The sequence below is a fragment of the Gorilla gorilla genome, chromosome X (assembly GCF_029281585.2).
Source record: "Gorilla gorilla gorilla isolate KB3781 chromosome X, NHGRI_mGorGor1-v2.1_pri, whole genome shotgun sequence".
Classification (NCBI taxonomy): domain Eukaryota; kingdom Metazoa; phylum Chordata; class Mammalia; order Primates; family Hominidae; genus Gorilla; species Gorilla gorilla.
Genome location: NC_073247.2, coordinates 165,264,472 through 165,289,091, shown reverse-complemented (window position 1 = coordinate 165,289,091; position 24,620 = coordinate 165,264,472). Strand labels below are relative to the sequence as shown.

Genomic DNA, 24,620 nt, shown 5'->3' with positions numbered 1-24,620 from the left:
ACCCCACTCTGGTCCCCTCCCGCACCGCCTCCTTGCTATCAGGAGTCGTCCCTGGGCTATGGGAGGCCCAGGACAGCCCGGCCACCCTTGCTGTGGCTGTCCTGCTGACGCCCTGGGTTTCTCAGCTCCTTGCATTCACTTGGCGCTTCTGAGAGCTTCTGGCTCCGTAACATTGCCCGCTTCTTCCAGCTGCTCTGCCCTCCGACTTTCTTTGCTGGCCAGTCTCCCAGCTCTTCCTTGTGAAACCCCTTCTCCCCATAAGAAGATTTTGTCCTCAGTGGCACGATTGCATGTGGTAGTTTTAAAAAATAATGGATTTACTCAGATATCATTCACATACCATAAAATTCACCCACTTAAAGCATTCACAGAGTTGTGCCACCATTGCCACTATCTAATTCCAGAACATCCTTGTCACCCCTGTCTCCATCAGCAGTCACTCCCTGTGCTCCCTCCCTGGCCCTGGCACCCACTCATCTGGTTTCAGTCTCCCACAGATCTATTGCTGGGGTGGATTTTCTGGCCCTCATGCCCAACTGGCACCACTTCTCCTTAGGTCCAACTTGGTCACACCCAAGATCCCGTGCGTGCTCAGAGCTTGCTCAATTACTCTACTGAGCTCCTGGTTACTCAAATCGCTGAAAAAGAAAATAATACCAGGCAGTAGATTCACCAAAAAGTTACAATCTGACCAGGTTTTGTGGCTCACACCTGTAATTCCAGCACTTTGGGAGGCCGAGGTGGCCAAATCACCTGAGGTCAGGAGTTCGAGACCAGCCTGGCCAACATGGTGAAACCCCGTCTCTACTAAAAATACAAAAAATTAGCTGGGTGTGGTGGTGCACGCCTGGCCTGTAATGCCAGCTACTCAGGAGGCTGAGGCAGGAGTATCACTTGAACCCAGGAGGTGGAGGTTACAGTGAGCCAAGATCATGCTACTGCACTCCAGCCTGGGCGGCAGAGTGAGAATCTGTCTCAATAATTAATTAATTAATTAATTAAATAGAAAGATGAAGGGTGGGTAGGCAGTGGGGAGCGGGGAGGGAGAACAGAGATGGAGGCTGTGGATCTTGCCGATGGTGAGAGGGAGCTGGCTCGGAAGGTACAGTGGAGAGGTGACTGTGGCAGGAGGTTCCCAGGCAGCGAGGAGTTTCTAAGGACAAGTGGCAGGCCTGGACTTTGATGAGGCTGCCAGGATGAAGACCGGAGCAGGGTGGGTGCTTTGGAAATTGCCCATGCTTTTTGAAGACCCCCCAGGCTTTCAAGTGGCCCTGCCCGTGCACAGCCTCTCTTCTGGACCCCAGATGCCTCTTCCCTCTTTCTCTGCCTCATCCTTTGAGCTTCAGCCCGAGTCCTATTCCTTGAAATGAGTCACTCACTCTTTTCCATAATAGTGCTATTGTGAGGGGTAGGCTGTGATTTAATCAATGTATGAGCACATGCTGAGGATTAGCTAAGGAAGCGCTGGCAAATATTACAGAATCGCGCTTCTGATGGTGACTGTCAACCTCAGGGCCGAGCCTGGGGTTGAGAACCAGGCTTCAGCCCTCAAGGAACTCACCATCTGAGCCGGGGCGATGAGACGGGGGATGCCACCTTTGGGACACTGGGGACAGGCTTGCCAGTGGGAGAGGAGGTGCTGCCTAAAGGTTTGCTGGCTCCAGTTGGTGGCTAGTGAATTATTCATTCATCAACCACTGCGCCGAGGTGACCCAGGTCTTTAAAATTCATGTGTTCATTGAGTCACTCTCTCAGCTCACATTCCCAGGCACCTTTTACTTGCTGAGCCCGGACTGTTTTCAGCACATAAGGCCCAGAGGAGAAGGAGGAGTTGTGCCTAGAGGATGGGCGGGCCACCAGGGGCCAGAGGGAAGCACTGTATGATTTGGGGTGTTCACATATGTGCACGTGTGCATGTGTGTATGTGGGGGGGATGTGTGATGCATGTGTGTGCGTGTGCATGGGGGTGTGTGTTAGTGTGCACAGATGTGGTGGTGGGGGAAGCTGAGAGGCAGCAGCCTGATCCCTCAAGGCCCATAGCTGCTTTAGGGAACATGGGCTTGAGCCTTCCAGATCTAGCTGTGGCTGGTCCAGCCCAGGGCACTGTCTGGAGGAACACAGGACCTGGCCTCCACCAACGGGGCTGAGGGGGGTGGGCCCTCTGGGCATTGCCTAGGTTTCAGCCTTGGGCTGGGGAAGAGGGTAGGGCTGCTCACAGCTTGCAGACAGACACGGTGCTCAAGGCGTGGCAGGTGTCAGCAGCACAGGGAGCTGGGGACCCTGAGTCAGTCCACACACGCACACATATGCACACACACGTGCACACCCGCGCACATACAGACAAGAGCAAGCTGGGTGATGGAAGTGGAGCGGTAATTCCTTCACAAGGCAGAATACGTGCAGAGACATTCAGCCGGGAGACCATAACCTTTGGGGGACCTGCCGAAGGTCTCTGCCATGAGGCAAAGTGGTGAGATCCGAGGCTGGTCAGTTGATAGGGTGACTCCACAAGGACCAGCATGTGAGGTCAAGGCATCACATTTTCTCCTGAAGGTGAAGGGACTCCGGAGGGTGTTAGGCAGGGCAGGACCTGTTCAGCCTCGCCTTTTAGAAAGCTCGCTCTGGCGGCTGGTATTGTGGGGTGAATGCCAGCCCCCAAAAGGTGTGTCCGTGTCCTAATCCCTGTTACTGTGACCTTATTTAGCAGAAGGGCCTTTGCAAAATGTAATGAAAATAAGGATGTCAAGATGAGCTCCTCCTGGATTATCTAGGTAGGCCCTAATCCAGTGACAGGTGTGCTTATAAGAGACAGAAGAGAAGACAGGGAGAAGGCCATGTAGAGACGGAGGCACAGATTGGAGTGATGGGGCCACAAGCCCAGGAAGAACTCAGGCTGCAGAAGCTGGAAGAGCAAGGAAGAACCGATCCTCTGCCAGAGCCTTTGAGGGAGCAAAGCCCTAGTGTCACCTCCATTTCAGGTGTCTGGCCTCCAGAATTGAGAGAGGATATACTTCTGCTGTTTTTAGCAACCCAATTTGTGGTCATTTGTTACAGTAGCCCCAGGAAACTAACCCAGCTGGGATGGAGAGAGGACTTGGGGAGCCTGGTGGAGGCAGGAAGTGCTGAGGAAGGAGAATGAGGCCGGACTGGGTGTGTGGGGTGGGGGTAAGAGGTGGAGACTTCCACACCATCAGGAGATCAAGGCGCCTGGGCAGAAGGGTTTAGGGAGCAGTAGCTTTTTCCTCTCCATATTGCCAGCTGTCTGAAATTGTAGCAATGATCTGAATGTATCAGAATGACTCCAGTGACTGTCACTAGCTTGGGAGTACCTTTGGGGTTCTATGTCCCTAAAGCCTGATGCACCATTTCCTGCTTGTGGAAGACGCGAATGAAAAATGAGATGGTAAATACCTGAGTTCGATATTCAGCATTCATTCAACAAACATTTATTAGGCTCCTACTGTGCGTGGCGCTGGAAAGGCAAGCAGAAGCTAGATTCCCAGTCGATCCCGGGAGGCTGGACGATCCAGACACAAACACCGTTCATGCGTCTATTCGAAAAGGCCCTCTTGGAATTTTGTGCACAGCATTTCCTTGGGATGTCGATGGATCGGGGTCTACAAACATTAGCACCTTTTCCGGTGGCCGCTGTCTTCTCAGACCTCAGACACCGGCGCCTCCCCGTGAACTCCCGCAGGCGTCCCTAGCCCAGGGCTTGGCGGGCGCTGCCGGTTGTACCTGGCCTAAGCCACGCTGGGCCGCCAGCCCGGGGCGACACCTTCTTCGGACGGCGGGGATTTGCGGCTCGGGTGACCGGAGGTGCCCTCCCGCGGGTCTCGGAGCAGCTCCGCGGGCTCTCGCTCCGCGGGGAGGAGCCTCCGTCTCCCAGGGGCGGGGCTCGAGGCGCCTAGGGGCCGGTGGACACATACCAGCCGCCCGGTGGTGTCGGCCTCTGCGCCTGCGCCTGCGCCTGCGCGCGCGGCCAGGCAGCCTCTGTGGCGCAGGCGCGCGCTCACCCTTGGGCGAGGGCCCTGCGGGGCGGGGCGGGGCGGCGAGGGGCGGCGAGGGGCGGGGCGGGGCGGGGCGGCGAGGGGCGGGGCCGGACGCGGCCGGGTGGGGCGGCCGCGCCCGCCGCGAGCACCCCCAGTTCTGCCGGCTTCTGCGCGCCGGGGCTGCCTCTCCTTCCGCCGGTGCCGCGGCGTCTCATGGAAGCCCCGGAGGGCGGCGGAGGGGGGCCTGCAGCGCGGGGCCCGGAGGGGCAGCCGGCGCCCGAAGCCAGGGTGCACTTCCGAGTGGCGAGGTTCATCATGGAGGCAGGTAACCGCGGCCGGGGGAGGCCAGGACAGGCGGCGCCGCGGCCCGCTTCGCGGAGCGGGCCCAGCTGGCCAGGCCGGCCTTCTGGAGTGCTCACCGTAGCAGAGGCCGGGAAGCCCGACTCCGGGCTGAGGACCTCCGCCTTTGCGCCGCGCCCGGTGTGCTGAGCGGTGAGCCGCGAGGTATCCCCATGGCGTGGACCGGTGTGCAGGCCCTAGGGGAGGACGTGGCCGGGTTGGGCCTCCAGCGAGGCGGAGACCGGCCCGGGCGCCCGCAGCTCTGCGCAGTGCGCCACGCCTTCTGCCGGCACCCGCGGCCCTGCACTCCGGTAGACTTCATGGCGCTTAGTCGCGCGGAGCCTTTTGGAGAACGCTGTCCGGGGGTTCCTGTCACTCCGAGGACCTAGGCTGCTTGCAGCTCCTGTTCCGAACCCTGCCAGGACATCCACAATAGTGTTGGGCTCCGCGCTTCCCAGGCGACGTGATTAAGCCAAGATCTCTGTAGAAACATCGTTTCCATCCAGCCATCAACAGTATTTTTTTTTTTTTTTCGAGACGGAGTCTTGCTCTGTTGGCCAGGCTGGAGTGCAGTGGCATGATCTCGGCTCACTGCAACCTCCGTCTCCCGGACTAAAGCAATTATCCTTCCTCACCCTTCCGAGTAGCTGGAATTACAGGTGTGTGCCACCGCACTCGGCTAATGTTTGTATTTTTAGTAGAGACGGGGTTTCACCATGTTGGCCAGGCTGGTCTTGAACTCCTGGCCTTAGGTGATCCACTTGCCTCGGCCTCCCAAAGTGCTGGGATTACAGGCGTGAGCTACCTCATCCGGCCCATCAACAGTATCTTGATAGGAGATACTGTTAGTTGGCGGGTAGTTATTTCCTACCTTTACTGCTTGGGGGAGAAGGGTTGGGCAGATGTGCTTTCTACTCAAGGTGGGCGGAGAGTCTGAGGACTGCTGCAGGACTGTTCATCCCAGTGACATGTAAATTTACTGTAATTTGCAAGAAGAGTTGCAAAGTTACTATTAGGGAAGGATGGCAGTGACACTTCATCTGCTACCGTCTGCTCGGAGGGTCCGTGTAAATTGGGGTTTGCTCTGTAAAACAAGGCTTGGAAGGTCATGTCAGTAACAGCACCTTATCTGGCCTCTCCTGGAATGAGGGGTCCCAGGTAGGAATTGTCTCTATATAACAAGTTTAGACCTTCTGAGGGACTTCTTTATAAAATGTATTACACAATCCTTTGTCCTTTGTAGGAGGCTAAATATTGATTTCCCAAAGATGTCCCTATCCTAATCCCTGGAACCTGTGAATGTCGTCTTATATAGCAAAAGAGATTTTGAAGATGTGATTAGAGACCTTAAGATGGGAGATCATCCTAGATTATCTGGGTGTAACCACACCCATCCTTATAAGGCAAAGGCAGGAGGAGTCACCGTCAGAGAAGGCCACGTGAGGACAGAAGCAGAGTTAGAAGCTTTGAAGATAGAGGAAGGGGCCAGCAACCAAGGAATGCAGCCCTCCTCTAGAAGCTGGAAAAGGCAAGGAAACATTCTCCCATGGAGCCTCCAGAAGGAGCCAGCCCTGCTTAGACGTTGATCTTAGCTTTCTAGGCTAGTTTTGGACTTCTGACTTCCAGGATCGGAGGAGTATAAATGTGTGTTGTTTAAGTGGCTGAATTTGTGGTGATTTGTTGCAGTAGCCCTAGGGAACTAATCTACCTTCTTAGGCAGAGGATGCTGACTGTCATTTCATGGTTGATTGTCGGTTGTTCTTCACCTTCCTGTTTTGGCCTAGTGGATGTCATTTAACCTTCTCTTGTGAACCCTGGTTGTTGTGAATTTGTTTTGGTTCTGTGCACCAGGGCAGTGATTTTCTTAGGAGCCATTCAGGGATGGGCTGGGGATGGGCTTTAACCCCTAAGTAGAATCCACTGAATCCTGCTCTGGTGTTTTGAGTTTTGTTCACCTTAAAAATTTTTTTCTTTCTCTTTTTTGTAGAGACAGGGTCTCACTCTGTTGCCTAGGCTGGTCTCGAATTCCTGGGCTCAAGCAATCCTTCTGCCTCAGCCTCCCAAAGTGCTGGGATTACAGGCGTAAACCAGCATGCGCAGCCCACTTTTCAATGTGCTGGTGTCCTTCCCTGGTGCCTGGCCGTGGCCATAAACATTGCCTTTTCTCTGCAGTGCAAGTGGTTACTCTTGGCAGTCGCGCTGCTTGCTTTGCTCACCTCTTCTAACCTGTGGACTAGGAAACCAGTGCTCAGTGTAATCTTTCACTGTGACTTCAGGACTTGTGGCACTCACGAGGCCGTTTCTTTTCTGTTGTCGTAGCTGTGGGGTGGGCGACTTCTAGCTAGCTGTTTGCTAAGGTGAACCCAGACACACAACAGCATATAGTCCTTTTCCAGGGTTTTGCAGAAGCTGCTATGCCAGTTGCTAACTGAGCGGTCCTCGGAAGCCTTGTTTCCCAGAGCGTGGTCTATAGACCCCTGACATGGGCATGACCTGGGGCTTGTCAGAAGTGGAGAATCTCAGAGCCGCAGACCTACAGAAGGGGAAGTCTGCATTTGAACACCATCCCCAGGGGCTTGGGTCACCCACTAGAGTCTGAGAGCCCAGTAAGAGACCCAGCAGGAGCCACTGGCTCTGCTGGAAGTTCTTAGCCTTGTCCAAGTAGGGTTGTACCTGCTAGGGGCCCGTTCCAATGGCTCCCCTCACTGGAGCAGTGAGCCAGCGCTGGATTGAAGTCCTCTCTTGCCTGCTTTCTCTCCGCAGGTGTCAAGCTAGGGATGCGGTCCATTCCCATTGCCACTGCTTGCACCATTTACCATAAGTTCTTTTGCGAGACCAACCTGGATGCCTATGACCCTTACCTGATTGCCATGTCTTCAATTTACTTGGCCGGCAAAGTGGAAGAGCAGCACCTGCGGACTCGTGACATCATCAATGTGTCCAACAGGTAATGGCATTTGGCTGGGTTCCTGATCTCCACCCGGTGGGGGGGACGGGCAGGGAAGGCTCCTGTGGGGCCCTGCCCACCAGGTGCCAGCAATGGAGCTTGGAAGGAAGTACCTGGATGGCCTTGAACCAGGGCCAGAAACAGTAGCAGCAAACGTGAGAAGGAGCCTGATGTCAGAGGCCAGTGGGGTCTGTGAGAGAAACGCTGGGCCAGATTATGGGGAGCCTCGAAAGCTGGATGGAGGGCAGAGGCGGGGCTTCAGCAGAGGGAGCTTGGAGAGGCATGTCAAAGAAGATTCTGTGGAAGTCTTAGACAGGGATGGCTGCAGGCAGAAGAGCTTGCCTGCAGCGGGAGGGTGCAGACCCAGCCAGGTGGTGGGTCCCAGTTGCTTAGGAGCCTCGCCCTGCTGTGGGTGTGGCGTGGGCATGGCACAGCCGTCCCAAGCAGGTGTGTTCCTGCTGGGGCAGGATGCAGGGTCTTCGCCAAGGCGAGGGAAAGACGGTCTGGGAAATACAAAACTGAGAAATGTTCACTTTTTGGAGTATATCATTCCCATGAGAGGCTTAAATATGTTCCTTGGATGGCTGGACGTGGTGGCTCACGCCTGTGATCCCAGCACTTTGGGAGGCCGAGGCGGGTGGATCGCTTGAGCCCAGGAGTTCAGGACCAGCCTGGTCAACATGGCGAAACCTCGTCTCTACCAAAAATACAAAAATTAGCCGGGCGTGGTGGCGCATGCCTGTGGTTCCAGCTGCTTGGGTAGCTGAGGCGGGAGGATCGCTTGAGCCCAGGAGGTCAAGGCTGCAGTGAGCTGTGACTGCACCACTGTACTCCAGCCTGAAAGGCAGAGCAAGACCGTGTCTCAAAAAGTAAAAAATAAAAATAAGATAAAAAAATACGTTCCTTGGGCCCAGAGTGAGAGCCCTGGGCATTGCTACCTCAGGTGATGAAGACTCCCTAATGCCGGGCTGAGTATAACAGGAAGCACAACCGACTTGGCATGCTCAAGCTTCCGGTTCCTCTGGAGCCATCGCCAACAGCCAGTCTTTGCACTTGACATTTTGCTGAATGATAGTGGGCAGCCCATCTGGCTAAAACTAGGAGCTGGCTTCTTTCCTCTGTTGGTTACTGTTTTCATTCTCTACACTAGATGTGGAGATGAAGAATTTTTGTATAAAAACACAAATAAAACGACCCTCCATGAATCTGCAGATGGACGATGTAGTTTGCATCTGGACATTGTGTGACTTAAGCAATTTGAGCCATCCAGTGCTCAGGAGACTGCCCTGGCTGCTGAAGCATTGCCATTTCTCTGCGCAGGTACTTTAACCCAAGCGGTGAGCCCCTGGAATTGGACTCCCACTTCTGGGAGCTCCGGGACAGCATCGTTCAGTGTGAGCTTCTCATGCTGAGAGTTCTGCGCTTCCAGGTCTCCTTCCAGCATCCACACAAGGTACATACTGGGGAATTGGTGCCTGTTTGGAGAGGCTCAAGCCATGGTCTCTGTTCTTTATCCCAAAAGTGCATCCCATCTCATACTCGAGAGCACAGCACAGAAGGAGAGCAGGGCTGCGCCTGGGAACTGGGTCTCCCGGCTCTGTGTTTGTGGCTGGGTTGGCCGCCCGGCCTCTCCTGTCCCACACCTGTGGGTTTTCTCAGCCAATTCTCATTTCAGCTTCTGCCTTTCTGCCTGCTCACCTGTGGGCGGGGTCCGTGCTGCCCGCTGAAGCTGTGGCAGCTCCTGTGGTCCATATAGATGGTGTGCACGCTGGGCCTCGGGGAAGCAGGCTGGTTTTGTGACCGGCCAGAGTCCCCGTCCCCAGGGGATGCTGTGATGTCTCCGAGCATGCATCCAGCTCAGCTGTGCTTAGGAAGCCATGGGGAAAGCCAAATCGCTTGAGTCAAGCAGCATGCTTTAACTTCTAGGAATGTGTGAGTCTCAACAGAAGAACCAGTTCAAACAGCAGTAAAAGGGAAAAGTGGAACGCTTAGGCGACTGGCACACGATGCTCTGGGCACCGCAGCTCCATGCACGGGCAGCTCAGAAGGCTGGCCGGAGACAGAGACGGAGGAGTTGTGGTTTGGGGCTCTGGGCTAGGAGTTTCATTCTTTTTCATGAGAACTCTTACAGAGATCATTGTAGATGCCCACGCAGTTGTGACATGTACGCTTGGCCCAGTCCCCCCCGGGGGAACACAGCCAGGATGCCAAAACCAACACAGTCCACTGGCATCCTCACTTCCACTTGTATTCCTGTGTGTATTTTTTTCTGTTCCATTTTATCACGACTCCGTTCACGGACCTACCACCACAGCCAAGGTGAGAGACGGTTCCACCCGCATGGGCCCTTCGTGTTGCCTTTATAATCTTGCCTCCAGCCTTCCACACTCCCACCTCAGTACCTGGAAAGCCCTGGTCTGGGATTTCTGCGCAGTAGTGTCTTAGTGGGCAGAATGCTTGGTGAGCATCCTGGGGGAAGGTGGGAGATGCCCTGGTGGCTGCAGGGTGGAGTTGTCAAGGCGACAGGGCTTAGGAAAGAGCAGCACTCAGACCTCAAGGGGTGTGTGATCTGTGCCCAGATGGGGAACTGATAGCTTGGTGCGGCTGGGAGCCTGCCAGCCCCTTCCCCTCCTTCCAGTCAGGGCTGGGGTGGAAAGTAACCTATGTGTCCCTCCTGCATGGTGTGCTGGGGTCACACGCATGTGTGTTCCAGACTGTCCAGAGAGCTCGCAGCATCTGTCTTATTGTGTGAGGTTCTGGCAAAATGTCAGTGTTCTGAGAGCAGGAGCTGGCAGCTGGGCTGGGAGGTCATTTGGATGTTGTGGCCGAGGACAGCATGTGCCCTTGGCAGCAGGCCAGATGCATGGGGAGCAGCACCCTCTGTTCTGCCCATGAAGAGGGTGCTTTCCGGAGCACCAGGCCCCGAGGAATTTCATGGTGGCCAGAGCGGGCCCTGTGGTGGAGAGGGACTGTGGTGGGGGTGGCCCTCGTAGGTTTCCCTAGAGCTGGATCTGGAGGGTGAGAGTGGGCAGGTGCATACAGTGAGCTGGTTTCAGGCAGAGGGCTCAGCAAGTGCGAAGGCCCTAGACGGGGTTTGCTGGAAGGCAGGGTGGGAGGGGCAGGAGATGGGGCCAGCAGAAGGCCTTGGGGCTTCTTCCTAAGGGACATGGAAGCCACTGGAGGGTTGGAGCAGGTGCTGATATGATTATGTCAGCATGAGGAGAGCAGCTGGTGGGCCTAGAGGCTGACACACATGTCTTTGCAGTACCTGCTCCACTACCTGGTTTCCCTCAAGAACTGGCTGAACCGCCACAGCTGGCAGCGGACCCCTGTTGCCGTCACTGCCTGGGCCCTGCTGCGGGACAGCTACCACGGGGCGCTGTGCCTCCGCTTCCAGGCCCAGCACATCGCCGTGGCGGTGCTCTACCTGGCCCTGCAGGTCTACGGAGTTGAGGTGCCCGCCGAGGTCGAGGCTGAGAAGGCGTGGTGGCAGGTGAGGTGGCTGCTTGGCACACTGGACGTGCCCCCTTTCCCTCTGGAAGTCTCTGTATTGCAGTGCTCACCAAATTCTATTAATTATCCATGAAGAAAGATACGGGCTGCTGGGGAACATGGAAGCTCGAAAGTACCCTGTTGCGATGGCCTGGGACAGGCTCTCCCCCTCGGCACAGTTGCCATTTAGGGGTCCCGGATGTCGAACAGGAGTGCTGGCCTCCACTGACGTCGCCGGTGTCCCGGGAGGAGGGTTGCCCCAGCGGAGAACCGCTTTTACTGAATTGAGTGGGAACTTGACTGTGGTCACAGGTTACTAAACCTGGCTTCCCATCAGAAACATTTGGGGTGCTTTATGGAGAGGGCTGGATGGCTAGGTAGGTGACAGCTAGCTGGCTAGTTGACAGACACCTGGATGGATAGGTGAGAGAGCTGATGGGCAGGGTGGCAGGTGATTGATAGGTATTAATGGGTAGATCATGGAGGGGTAGATGGTAGAACTCTGTAGGCCTGTGCATAGGACAGCTTTCCAGGTGGCTGGTGCTGTCCTGCATAGAGGTACCCCTGCCTCTCTTCCCTGGCCCGTGTGCCTTGTGGAAGACCACAGCATTTGCTGATTTTTGCGTGTTTATTGTCTAATCTCGTATCCCCAGTCAGCTGTGAGTGCCCGAGGCTGGGCATCTCTTCCCCAATCTCCTGCGCCTCCCTGGCACCAAAGCGGGTGCTCATGTGTCTTTGAACCCATGCACCCATGTTCCCAGTCTCAAGCTGGAAGCACCCTGTCCCCAAGGCAATGTGCAGATAGTGCAGGGCCATCTGTGTAGACAGACAGTGTTGCTCCACGCTTGGGCTGCTCAGGGACTTTCACATAATGTGGCTGCCTCGTGCTCAGGGTTGGACTCTGGGGGGGGCAGACACCCTCTGGGGACATCTGGTGGGTGTGGCCCTGGCCCTGGGCTGCCTGGCTATGCTGCATCTGTCTTCCTTTCTGCTCTGTCTTCTGCGCTTGCTCGTAAACCTCACCTGGTGTGCCAGTACCACCTGCGTCCCATGCTTAGCCCCTCCCAGAGGAGTGCGAGCCCAGGTAACCCTGCACAGCCAGGAAGCAGCTCTACCAGCAAGTTGTTTGCTGGCGGCCCAGACTCACCCAGTCATCGTTCAGACTGGGAAGAAGTTACCCTTTGTGGGGTGTGGAACTTCTGTTCAGCCAGCTCTTCTTAAAGGCTCTGCTAAACTTGACCTGACCTTTGCCTCCCAGCTCGGGGCTGTGCACCAGAAGCTTCCGGAATCCAGGTGCCTCCTGTGGGCTGGCGGGGTGCGAGGGCCTGATCCCCCATGATGAGTGAGATCCTGGGAGGCCTCACCCACCCGGGTGCTGCAGAGCTCACGGCCTGGCTTTTGAAACCCTTTCTTCCTTGTGTGCTCTCGGCTGCCACTTCTTAAGGTGACTCCTGTCACTTATCTGCCACGGGCTCAGCATGGCAGCTTGATGTGCTTCCCTGGAGAAGCCTGCCTGCACTCTGACTTGCCAGATGAGCAGGGACAGTAGCGGGGTCAGAAATGATGCAGGTCATCACACAATGCTGCTGAAACTTCCATGTCCAGAGCCACACCGAGTGCCCTCCATCCCCTTGTTCCTGAGCAGAAGGAGAACCTGCCTCTTTCCAGCCACTGCTGCTTTTTGTCTTATAAGCAGATGGACTGCCCTCAAAAAGGCAGAGTCCCCAGAGGCCAGCAGTGTCTCCTCCTAGGACTTGGGTCTGTGTCTCTTCTGCTGTCAGATGCCCCAGGGTTGCCACCTGTTCTGGACTGTTACATTTAATTGTGGTGACATAGACATCACCTAAATTGTATCACGTTCACCATTTTTAAGTGTGCGGCCCAGGGGCAGAAGCACATTCACGGTGCTGTGCAGCCATCACCACCATCCAGCCGCAGAACTTGTTCGTCTTCCCAAACTGAAGCTCTGGCCCCGTTCAACCCCAACTCCCCACCCCCCAGCCCCTGGCACCCAACCTTCCACTGTCCTCTACAGAGTTCACGGCTCTCCTTTGAGGCCCCTCACAGGAGTGGAATCCTACAGTGTGGGCCTTTCTGTGACTGGCTTCTTTTGCTGAGCACAATGTTGGAGCCCCCGTCTCAGAATGTCCTTTCTTTTGATGGCTGAATCATATTTCATGGCCTGCATGGACCGTATAATATTAACATATTCATCCATCGATGGATTCAGGCTGCTTCCACGTTTTGGCCCTGCTTTTTTTTTTTTTTTTTTATAGAGACAGAGTCTCACTCTGTTGCCCAGGGTGGAGTACAGTGGCGCAATCTCAGCTTACTACAGCCTCCACCTCCTTGGTTCAAGTGATTGTCCTGCCTCAGTCTCCTAAGTAACTGGGATTACAGGTGCCTGCCACCACACCTGGCTAATTTTTGTATTTTTAGTAGAGACGGGGTTTCACCATGTTGGCCAGGCTGATCTTGAACTCGTGACCTCCAGTGATCCACCCGCCTCGGCCTCCCAAAGTGCTGGGATTACAAGCGTGAGCCACTATGCCCAGCCCCTGAATGTTTTTTAATGATTGCTTCTGAGCTTGGGGTCTCCAGGAGCACACAGGTCACGGACCCCAGCAAGCAAGTGTGCATTTCTGAAGTATTTGTTTTTCACCCAGAGCCCAGGGTAAGACAGCTATGCTTCCTGAGTCTGGACTTGGAGGGCGTCCAGGTCACCATCTCCTACCTGAGGTTGTAGGCCACAGAGGAACCTAGGGTTCTTTGGGAGCATTCAGCAGGGGTGGACGTAGGTCCAGTTCTTGCCTTGACTTGGCCCAAGGCCTTGATCTTATTGGTACATTGGTTCCCCAGGCAGCAAGCTCTGGCACAGGGTGGCTACAGACGCAGCATCTGACCAAGGTCTTGCTGCTTTACTTACTATTTCCCTTATCATTGGGGATCCTGAAGAGCACCCTGGGGCTCAGTGCTGTGCCGGGAGGGCTTGGAATTCAGAAAAGCTGTCCCACTCCCAGTTCCGGTTCATTACAAGGAAAGGACACAGGTTACCGTGAGCGAAGGCTCAGGGCGCACAGGGCGGGCTCCAGGAGAGACCAGGCGTGAGCTTCAGCGGCTCCTCGCCCAGGGGAGTTGTGCAGACGGCACCTGTTTCTTTCGGCAACAGTGTGGGACAGCGAGCACGGAGTTACAACCGGGAAGCTCATCCCAGCCATGGCGGCCAGGGTTTCCATGGGAGGTGGTGGGCTGCGTGGGCATGGAGCGCCTGCGTGGCCAACCCTGGTCACTTGGGCTGCAGCCACCAGAGATCTGGCTGGGACTCTGTGGCCCAAGGCCCTCACCATAAATGATGTGGTTAGCACAGACCGCCTGGCAGTCCAGTAAACCAAGACGCTCACACGGGGCAGGATTTTCTAGGGGCCTAGAGGTTATCCTCCAGGAGCCGGGCAGAGGCCAGACCTGCCTTTGGAAGGTACAGGGTGTGGACCTCAGCCTGTGGCGTGGCCCTGGGCTGCAACCCTCCTGCCATGGGCCCCGAAGATGTCCTTCGCCGTCTTGCGAGTGCTCCTGCACGTGGCGGTCCGGACTGTGGAGTGGGTCCACATGCTCCCCAGGGGCTGGGTTAGGGTAGGCGTGGGGTCCGGGTACTTAGCCTGCCTGTGGCTGCACAGGGACTGCCACCCTCTCCTCTTGCCAGTGTCCGCAGAGACCCTGGACCTGAGGGAGTCCCGGGCAGGAGGCAGGAGCCTGTGCTCTGGACCCAGCTGTGTTACCAATTCCCTGTATGACGTTGGACAGGTCCCCTCCTCTCTGGGTCAGAAGATCACCAAGGCCTGTTCCATCTGGAATGTTCTCGGCCTTGTAAAGTGTTTGATTGGCCTCAACGGGCTGGAATTAAACTGGCTTTGCAGGAGAGCTACTGTCTTCCTGCATAGCCAAGTCCCTGTGCCCCTCCCCTGCCCATGAAATGTGATTCTCTGCTTAGTGACAGGTGCCTTGTTTAACATAGAGGGAGTCTAACTGGAACCTGTTTTCCTTCTTCTTTCTAGGTGTTTAATGACGACCTTACCAAGCCAATCATTGATAATATTGTGTCTGATCTCATTCAGATTTATACCATGGACACAGAGATCCCCTAAGGTCCTGGCCCAGGCCTGCCCAAAGAGAAGCCCAGGATGGTCGGCTGCCTGGGTACATTGTCACCATGTCGCCATGACGGCTGGTCCCCACAGGACCAGCTGGGAGGACTGGTTGTGCTGCTGGAGAAGTGCTGGAGAAGGCGATGGCTTGCTGCCGCTTTGCCAGTCCCTAGCAGTCGCGGTGCAGGTGATGGTGGGAGCCGCGCCTCCAGCGGGCAGGCCGGGAGTGTACTGTGTGCATCTGACCCAAGGCAGCCACATCTGCGTTTGTCCTTTGAGAGGACTTTGACTACAATACAGGCATGACATCAATGAAAGGAAAGTCATGAAATCGATGAGACTGAATCCCTATGGATTTCTTAAAAGCCAGATTTGTAGGGAGAATGAATGTGCAACGTGGCTGAAATCTATTTTGTGTAATAAAAGGTGATACAAGTCAATAGGGACCCTTGGCTTTGCTCTGCAGCGCATGCTGCACATGGGGGTGTGAGGGGCCCTCAGAGACTGGTTCCCTCGGAGTGCTCTCAGGTAGAGTGTGTCCCAGCCATCAGGCGGCAGGCCTGGGGTTAGGGAGGATCACTTGCATTCAGAAAAGTGAGTCCTGATCGAACGTAACTAAAAGTAATGCGTTTTTAAATGTCAAGGTAGCCAGTCTGGATGGGGAGGCTGGAGAAACTCAGAGCTGTGGCCCCCAGCACCCCTCTGACTCCTTGCTCAAAAGCCAGTGGGTAAGAAATAGACCAGTCCAGGAGGCGCTCTCTAGGTCCCCTTTCAGGCTAGACGTACGTTCAGCACATGGCGTAGGGCCGGGGGACTGGTAGGTTTACACAGGAGGGTGGGCTCCGGCTCCTGCAGGTGTGGGGGCAGGGGTGATGCAGGTCAGGGCAGAGTCTTGCTTGACTTTACAGAGCGACTATGTTCAGTGTCTTCAGAATGAAGTATCTGAGCAGATGTCACAGGCTTCCCTGGTGGGCAGGCTTGCCCCGGCTGACCTGCCCTTCATTTCGTAGAACTCCCCTGTGGGTTTTGATGATTAACTTCTCCTAAATGTGGGCTCCTGCTTTACCTGTTATAAGCTTTTTAAGACTAATCAGTCAAAGAACCACATTTATTGAGCAGCTACTGTGTGCCCAGTCCTTGCCTGCGCTCTGGCAACCGGGTGAAACTCCTTGCTTATGTGGAGGGAGAGATGGGAAACAGAATGAGAATGTGTAGCGTGGTAGTGAAAAGAAGGAAGAGAGGGTGGCCAGGGCTCAGAAGAATTAATATGGTAAAAATGGCCCTCATGGCCAGGTGTGGTAGCTCACACCTGTAATCCCAGCACTTTGGGAGGCCGAAGCGGGTGGATCACCCGAGGTCAGGAGTTTGTAGACCAGCCTGGCCAACGTGGCAAAACCCCGTCTTTACTAAAAATACAAAAATTAGCCGGACATGGTGGTGGATGCCTGTAATCTCGGCTACTTGGGAGGCTGAGGCAGGAGAATCGCTTGAACCTGGGAGGCGGAGGTTGCAGTGAGCCGAGATCGCGCCACCATACTCCAGCCTGGGCGACAGACGGAGACTCTTATCTTTTTTTTTTTTTTTTTAAAAAAGAAAATATTCACAAACTCTACGTCTGACAAGGAGTTAATATCCAGAATATATAAGGAATTTAGACAACAGAATAACAACCTAATTTAAAAATGGGCAATAGACCTAAACAGACATTTCTCCAAAGAAGACATACAAATGGCCAACAGGTATGTGAAAAAATTGCTCAACGTCAGGAATCAGGGAAATGCAAATCAAAACCACATCGAGGATATCACCTCACTTCAATTAGAATGGCTGCTATCAAACAAAAGAAAACAAGCTTTGGTGAGGATGTGGAGAAAAGGGAACATTCACACACTACTGGTGGGATATAGTATAGCCACTATGGAAAACAGTATGGATATTCCTCAAACATTTTAAAAATAGGCAGGGGATGGTGGCTCAGGCCTGTCATCCCAGCACTTTGGGAAGCGGAAGTGGGAGGATCATTTGAGCCCAAGAGTTCAAGACCAGCTTGGGCAACATATGAAGACCTCTTGTCTATTAAAAAAAAAAAAAAAATTAGGCCAGGCACAGTGGCTTATGCCTGTATTCCCAGCACTTTGGGAGGCCGAGGCAGGAGGATGGCTTGAGCTCAGCAGTTCGAGACGAGACAAGACAAGACAAAAGACAAGACACAGGAAAGACAAGACAAGACACATTTTAGCATTCAAATACATTTTAACATTCTAAGAAACGAAGAGTGGGTTCTGGAGTTAGGCCACTTGGCTGTGAAGGCTGGTTCTATCACCGTGTGTCTTGGGCTAATTGATCTACCTCTTTTTCTTTTTTTTCTTTTCCCCTTCCTTCCTTCCCTCCCTCCCTCCCTTTCTTCTTTTCTCCTTCCCTCCCTCCCTCCCTCCCCTCTTCTCTCTTTTGCAATCATGGCTCACCACAGCCTTGGCCTCCTGGGCTCATTTGATCCTCCCACCTCAGCCTCCTGAGTAGCTTGGACTACAGGTGTGCACCACCGTGCCTGGCTAATTTTTTATTTTTATTTTTGGTAGAGATGAGGCCTCGCTATGTTGCCCAGGCTGGTCTCAAACTCCTGGACTCAAGTGATCCTCTAACCTTGGCCTCCTAAAGTGCTGGGATTACAGGCGTGAGCCACCATGCCTGGCCCGGTATGTTAAAATGTAAAATCAATAAGGAACATAGTAGTTGCTTGAAATAACAGGCAATCATTGTGGTGGGGAAAATTAGTGCCCGCCAATTCTAGATAGGATCATGTGCTTCATGTTCATCTCTGGAAGTCCAGGGGACACTATAGATGTCACTGTAAGCACTTAAGAGCAAAGGTGTAAACACCATCTATTTTCTCATCTGAACTTCCAGAAAGAAAGGACTCTGAGGTGACAGAATTGCAAGCCGGAAACAGCCTCCGTGCCTATATTTCTTCTGGAGCCTAACAGAGCCTCTCATGTGCATTGAACTGTGCTGTGGGTGAGAATAAAGCTTCTTGATTCAGGTATAAGAAAAAAAGAGGAGGAGAGACACAGACAGACACACGCACAGGGAGAGACAGACATGGGAGAAAAACCACACGACAGCAGAGGCAGAGGTTGGAGTGAAGCATCTACAAGCCAAGGGATTCCGAGGACGGCTGGCAATGCCCAAAGCTAAGAGGAGGTCCTGGAGCAGATTCTGCCCTGGAGCCTTCAGAGGGAGCATGGCCTGCCCATGCCTTGATTTTGGACTTCTGGCATTCAGAACTGGGAGAGAAGTTTCTGTTGTGAGCAGCCACGGGCCACTCACACACGGGCCTCCCCCAGACCCCTGCACAAGCCTTTACTCCCAGGACTCGGCTGTTTCACTGAGTTCCGATTTTCCCCTGTGGAACCTGTGTCATGTTTGAAGCAGAAGCTTGTGGACAAGGGATTCACAGACACAAATTTGCGATTCTTTTGGGGTAGCATGATGTCTCTCCATGAAGGGCCAGCTGTCTTGGTATGGACTTTGGCTCAATCTGGACTTACTCATCCTTATGGTTCAGGATGCACTTGGACACCAATGCAGCAAGGACATGCTGCGATTCTTCTGCCTGCTGTTTTCGATTTGTCTTTTCTCTTCTCTTTTCTCTTTTTTCTTTTCTTTTCCTTCTCCTCTTCTCTTCTCTTGTCTTCTCTCCTCTCCTCTTCTCTCCTTCCTTCCTTCCTTCCTTCCTTCCTTCCTTCCTTCCTTCCTTCCCTCCTTTCTTTCTTTCTTTTCTTTCCTGACAGAATCTTACTCTGTCACTCAGGCTGGAGTGCAGTGGCGCGATCTCGGCTCACTGCAACCTCCGCCTCCTGGGTTCAAGTGATTCTCCTGCCTCAGCCTCCCAAGTAGCTGGGATTACAGGCATGCACCACCAAGCCCGGCTAATTTTTTTATTTTTAGTAGAGAGAGGGTTTCATCATTTTGGCCAGGCTGGTCTCGAACTCCTGACCTCAAGTGATCCCCCACCTCGGCCTCCCAAAGTGCTGGGATTACAGGTGTGAGCCACTGCGCCCGGCCTGATTGGTCTTTTTGCCAGTTTTAGAAGCATGGACTCTGATGCTTTGAATGACTTTGAAGCCATTTTTCTCCTCTCTTGGCAGCCTTCCTGGAAAATGCGTCTTCCGGTGCTGCCAAGTCGAAAAGGGAAAGAGAAGTCCAATGAAATGAGGGGAGTGTGGTCTTAGCGCCATCGCCAGGGTGGTCATTGGCAAGTCTTGGCCACAGGATTGCCTTCCTGGCTCTTCTGGGCTCAAGCAGGGATGGGACCATGGAGCATGGGCGTGCACAGGCACAGGTGTTCAGGGATGCAGCATGTGGATTAAGGGAATGAGTGAAATGGTGGGCTTTCTTCCTGTGGCTTTCGATTAGCAAAGGCGTGTATGATTGGAACCCTCCTGCACTGCTGATGAGAATGGAAAATGGCGGTTTCTCAAAAGGTTCAACCTACAGTTCCCATAGGATCCAGTATTTCCACTGCTGGGTATAGGCCCAAAGGAATGGAAGGCAAGGTCTGGAAGGGCGGTTTGCATACCCATGTTCACTGCAGCATGATCCACAATAGCTGAAATGTGGAAGCAACCTAAATGTCCATGGATGGCTGATTGCATAAGCAAAATGTGGCATATCCAGACGATGGAGTATGATTCACCTTAAAAAGGAAATTCTGACACATGCTTCCACATGGATGATCCTTGAGGACATCATGCTAGTCACAGAAGGGCAAATACTGTAGGATTCCACTTCTATGAGGGGCCTAGAGTGGTCAAATCCATAGAGACAGAAAGTAGAAGATTGGGTGCCAGGGGCTGGGGGATGGGGAGTTGGGGTTGAACGGGGCCAGAGCTTCAGTTTGGGAAGACGAACAAGTTCTGCGGCTGGATGGTGGTGATGGCTGCACAGCACCGTGAATGTGCTTCTGCCCCTGGACTGCACACTTAAAAATGGTGAACGTGGTACATTTTATGTGATCTGTGTTCTACCACAATAAAAGAAGTGGGGAGTGTGCATGTGTGTCGGGGAGCCTCAAATTCCTGGGCCCAAGGGATCCTCCCGCCTCGGCTTCCCAAAGCGCTGGGATTACAGGACTGAGCCACCGCGCTGTGTACTAGAGGCCCTTTCAAGTCAAGTCAGCCGCGGCTCCTGCAGCAGCTGGAGCCCCTCCCACTGGGGGCCTAACATCCCAGCATAAATTCCTCTTCTGCATACACATCCGGCCAGGCTGCTGCACACCCAGGGGAAAGCCGCTCCTGCCCGGGGCTTCTCCAGCTCTGTTAAAGCGGCATGAAGGCACCTTTGTTTTGTTCTGCACAATAATTCACCAAATAATAAATCACACACGTTACCCAGACCAGGATGTAAGGAGCCTTTCATTTTTTTTTATACACAGAAATTTTGGTCTATTCTTTAAGTTAGGAAATTCAACTACAGACTTTAAATTATTATGTATCTGTGATCGTTCTCATTAAGTTTTTTTGTTCATCTTTATAACAGGCAGATAAAAATGTAAAACATATTTATGAACTGAACACAGTTGACCAAGCCATTCCAAGTAATATAATGCTTTATAAAGAGGGGCTTCCCAATGAGACAGGGCCCCCAGCCTGAAGACTGCAAAAACAAGAGCAAAAGATTCCAGGTCATGGCACCCCGTTTCTGAACTCCACACCACAGCACAAAGGTGACCGAGGGACTAAACAATCGACATTTACATTAGGCAACTTTAAACAGCAGCAGTGAGGGTTTGCTTTTAATATCTATTGGCCATTGGTCCTATCGGTGTGTCTACGACAGAGAGTGAGAAGAAGCCGGTGAGTGCAGCAGCACGCAGCTCCAATTTCAACGTCTCAAATTTGATTTCTCATTGAAGAACACAAAGACCCTCAACAAATGGAGTTGCCCTTTTTCTTATTATCGTTTAAACAAGGACATCAGGGAACAGTTTACAAATGGGTGACATTCTCAATGTGCCCTTTAGAAAAAAGGGATGGCTTTGAGTTATCTGCAGCTGGCATTTTAAAGTGGGATTTTCTTTTCTAACCGAAATTCTTTTGCCCGAGATTTGACTGCTTCTGCTCAGGGGTGACATGGCATTCATGGGAACAGTGGGGATGACGCCTGCTCCTGTTTGGTTTTGTGTGGATGCCGGTGGAGGTGAGACAAGCCTTCTGAGGGTGCCAGTGCACGTTGGTGGCTTCCATTCCGATCCTCTGTCCCTCAGGTCCCAACTGTCTCCCAGTGGCTGAGCCCCAGGCCCAAACACCTCCCTGCAAAACGTGACACCTGCAAGTGTGGAAGGCAAGGGTCCCCCATGGCATCACTGTGTGGACCTAGGGGCTTCCTCAGGAGGGTGGCAAAAGTCGGGCCCCTCTTTATCCCCTTTGCTCATTTGGGGGAAACTGAGGCTTGGCCACCAGGTGCCCACACTGCCAGGATAGGCTCCCCTCAGGACCTGGTGCTGAGCCACAAATCCATGACTTCATGGCTTAAGCTTGGCCTCTGGACACAAAGACTAGGGTGGGAAGAGTGCTTTGGTGGTGGCACCTCGGATGTCACAGCAGACATCGAGGTGGTCTACCGAGGACTCCTCGGCATTTGCCAAAGCAAACAGTGGGAGTCCATCCAGGTGCTGAGGGGACAGGGTCTGAACTGTGGCTGCGTCCCTGCCGTCATTCTCCCACCACCAGCTCCTCCGGGCTTCTGACGCTCCCTCTCCCTCCATTGGCTTCTTTTGAACTCTTGGCCCTGCCCCCGCCCCCTCGGACCTGTGCTCAGCTGAGGCTGCTCTCTGGACTCTGGGCAGGACTCACAACTCTAAGAGTGCTTCATGCTCTTGAAGGTGGGGGCATGGCCAGGATGAAGGATGTGGAATTGGAGTAGAAACCAAAGAAAGCTGAAAACGAAACTCCCCTTTCACTAACTGGAGGACTCCTTCTCATCAATATTTTGGTTTTTTCCTTTTAGATTAAAATTTCCATTGAAAGGGTTTTCTCCTCTCTGGCAGGGGTCTCAGTGCAAATGCTCCAATTATACCTGCTCCAGACCTGGAGCGCCCCCTCTCGGCCTTCTCCTTGGGAATCTCAGTAGGGCAGGGCAGAGGGCAGGAGCGAAAGGTGGGGGCGGGGTGATGAGGGACAAAAATGGGTTGACCAGAAAGATATTCTTGCAGTCTAGTTCCCTGAAAAAAAAAAAACAAAAAACAAACAAAAAAAAACCTTGCTACATTCAATAATGAAATTTCCAAATGAAAATGCCTGATAAGAGGAATGCAAATATCATGCCAGTAAATAGTTCCTTATTGAAATATGCATCCGGCCATATATATGTGTGTGTGTACAGATCCACACACATACACATATGTGCATGCACGCACACACATGCGCACTGCGGATGTGCCTAGTTTTTGCAGGGGGCGGGTTGCTTTGTGGCTGCAGGGCCGCTTGCAGGTGGCTCCCTCAGGTGGCACCCTTCACAGTCCTGCAGAGCACTCAACTTTTTTTTTTTTTTGCATGAATATGCTGATCTGATTGCCCCTGCATGGGTGCAACAAAAGCTCCCCATAAACCCAAACCAGCCCCCTGCCCACCACACAGCCCAAACGGCAAACACACGGTAAAACTGTAGTTTGTTAAAAAAGAAGCATCAATAGAACAAAAGGTGGGGAACTCAGCTCGTCGCACTTTCTGCTTCTTCTCCTTCCTCCTTTGGACGAAGAACCTTCTCCTCCCGCTTTTTGTCCTCCTCCTCCTCCTCTTCCTCCTCCCTGTCCTCGTCTTCCTCAGTCCGGATGAGGAGCCTGTGGCAGGCTGCACCCTTGTTGAATGGATTTGGGTCCTTGCAAATGCCCTGCCAGAAAGGTCTTCAGCCACCTTAGTTGTTCCCTCGTTTTGCAGGTGTGCAGGTCCCCATATGTGTGTGTGCGTGCATGTGTGCGTGTGACTTCGTGTGAGTCCGAGTGTGTGTGTGCGCATGTGCTGAGACAAGTTCTTGTTAGAGGGACGTCTCCACGCTGTGGAGCGGGCTCCCGGGACTGGAGGAAAACACTGAAGAGGTAGCTGACTTGGTGACATGCGTGGTCAGGTAGATGCCGCTGTCTATGGCGTTGTTGTTCTGGTTGGGGGACGGGGGCGGGGGGGCCCGGAGGCGCTCCTCGTTCTCGTCCACGTCCGTGTCGTCAATGAGCGGGATGTTGTGGGTGTAGTCATTGATCAGAAACTCGGGCGTGGCCATGAAGTTGTGAATGGAGGTCTTGGATTCTGGTTTCTCCAGGCCTTCATAGAGCGAGCTACGGAACGCTTTCACCACCCGGATCTGGAGTGGGAGGTGGAGGGACAGGGCCCGAGGTGGGAGCAGAGAGGGAGGAAAGGAAGGGAAAGGAAAGGAAACGTGGAAGGAAGGTAGGGAGGAAGGAAGGAGACAGTCAGTGGCCGGCTGGTGCTGGTAAGTTCCACCCACATCAATGGCTGGGGGTCATGGCATGAGAAATGTCCACCCATTTGTTGGAGGGCTGCTACGGAATGGGATGGCTCTGCCTGCCTTTGGAAAGAGTTTTCAGGTGTGGGCCTTGGTCTCGTCAACCGATCCGCATGCAGGAAAAGATGGCAGTGTCTTTCTCTAGGCTGAGCTGGGCAGGTATTCTGGAACTTGAGAGTGCTGCACTAGGCTCTCGGCTGTGACCCCGCAGTTCCCTGTCCTGGGGAGACGACTGGCTTTGGTGACCTCTGGGGTCTCTGCCCAATCTGAATTCCAATTTGGTAGAAAAGAAAGATGATTTGAAAAGGAGAGAATGCTGGTGAGTGGGATGTCTTCTCGATCTTACCAGAAAGTCCGAAGTACCTGCTGGTATGAGCAAGTTCCCAGCCTATGGGCACTGCCGGCCTTTCTCGCATGGGTCTCCCTCCATCCCCCAGCTCCCATGGCTGGAGCCGGGACCTGCCATGTCGAGGGTCTCCCTGCGGCTAACTCCACTGGCCACTTCTGCATCTTCGTCTGATTTGATCCCTCAGGGCACTCAACACAGAAGATCATCCCTTTTTCTGGAAACTTCTCATGGCTTCCTGACATTGCCCCTGCCTGGCCCTCTTCCACCTCACCAGCTGCCCTGGCCCCATCTCCTCCACTGCCCTCTCTTCTGTCCCTGGGTGCCCCAGAGCTCTGGCCTGGCTCTGTCCCTCCTCCTCTCTGTCCATACCTCTCCGCCCTGGCCACAGTGCTGGGGCCCATCTGGCTATAACCAGAAACTGTGGCCCAGGCCTGTACTCAGAGCTCCAGGCCAGAGAGCCCAGCAGTCCCCAGCTGGAGGTATCTGAGACCGAAAATGGCCACACTTTTGATTTGCACCCACCAAAGCCTGTCTCTGCTCAGATGCCCCTGTGGCCTCCTCACAGCCCCCGAGTCTGACTGGGTCTGGTTCAATCTGGTGCCCCTGCTCTTCTGACCTCACTCCCCCTGTCCTCTCTCCCGTCTCCTCCTCCATCTTCCAATCAGACATTCCAAAACTTGCGTCTCTGCCGCCTCCCGGGCTTCGCTCTGTGTTGTTCCCTGGCCATCCCTCCCCACAGGAGTTTGCAGACCTCAGATCAGCGGAACTTCCCACAGGAAAGATCTCCCGCTGTGCCCCAGACTCCCCCAGCACAGTGGCCCTCTGCCCCCAGCTGAGCGCAC

At 53.8% G+C, this 24,620-nt stretch overlaps 2 protein-coding genes across 6 annotated transcripts in view; one reads left to right on the top strand and one right to left on the bottom strand.

Moving 5' to 3' along the window:
- The first annotated feature begins 4,090 nt into the window (after positions 1-4,090).
- CCNQ (cyclin Q) lies at positions 4,091-15,352 on the top strand. Of its 3 annotated transcripts, none has more exons than XM_055375847.1 (5): positions 4,091-4,317; positions 7,095-7,278; positions 8,599-8,731; positions 10,544-10,771; positions 14,883-15,352. In XM_055375847.1, the coding sequence occupies exons 1-5, from the start codon at positions 4,206-4,208 to the stop codon at positions 14,910-14,912; spliced, it is 687 nt and encodes a 228-aa protein (XP_055231822.1). In that variant the 5' UTR covers positions 4,091-4,205; the 3' UTR covers positions 14,913-15,352. The 3 variants fall into 3 exon arrangements, with proteins under 3 accessions (XP_055231822.1, XP_055231821.1, XP_055231823.1); XM_055375846.1 differs by having other exon boundaries at positions 14,823-15,352; XM_055375848.2 differs by lacking the exon at positions 4,091-4,317 and adding an exon at positions 4,527-4,990 and having other exon boundaries at positions 14,823-15,352.
- A 4,956-nt stretch (positions 15,353-20,308) lies between these two features.
- Positions 20,309-24,620, bottom strand: part of ATP2B3 (ATPase plasma membrane Ca2+ transporting 3) — a 65,375-nt gene continuing 61,063 nt past the window's right edge. For all 3 annotated transcript variants that reach the window (XM_055375845.1, XM_055375844.1, XM_055375843.1), the window contains one exon: positions 20,309-23,267. In XM_055375845.1, coding sequence (XP_055231820.1) covers positions 23,242-23,267 — 26 coding nt within the window. In that variant the 3' untranslated portion in view covers positions 20,309-23,241. The remainder of the gene's footprint in view (positions 23,268-24,620) is intronic.

Bases quoted from the DNA above. Each gene is read 5' to 3' on its own strand.
- CCNQ (XM_055375846.1), top strand. From the start codon at position 4,206: ATGGAAGCCCCGGAGGGCGGCGGAGGGGGGCCTGCAGCGCGGGGCCCG. The intron at 4,318-7,094 runs GTAACCGCGGCC...TTCTCTCCGCAG, and splicing joins GAGGTTCATCATGGAGGCAG to GTGTCAAGCTAGGGATGCGG. The intron at 8,732-10,543 runs GTACATACTGGG...ATGTCTTTGCAG, and splicing joins CCTTCCAGCATCCACACAAG to TACCTGCTCCACTACCTGGT.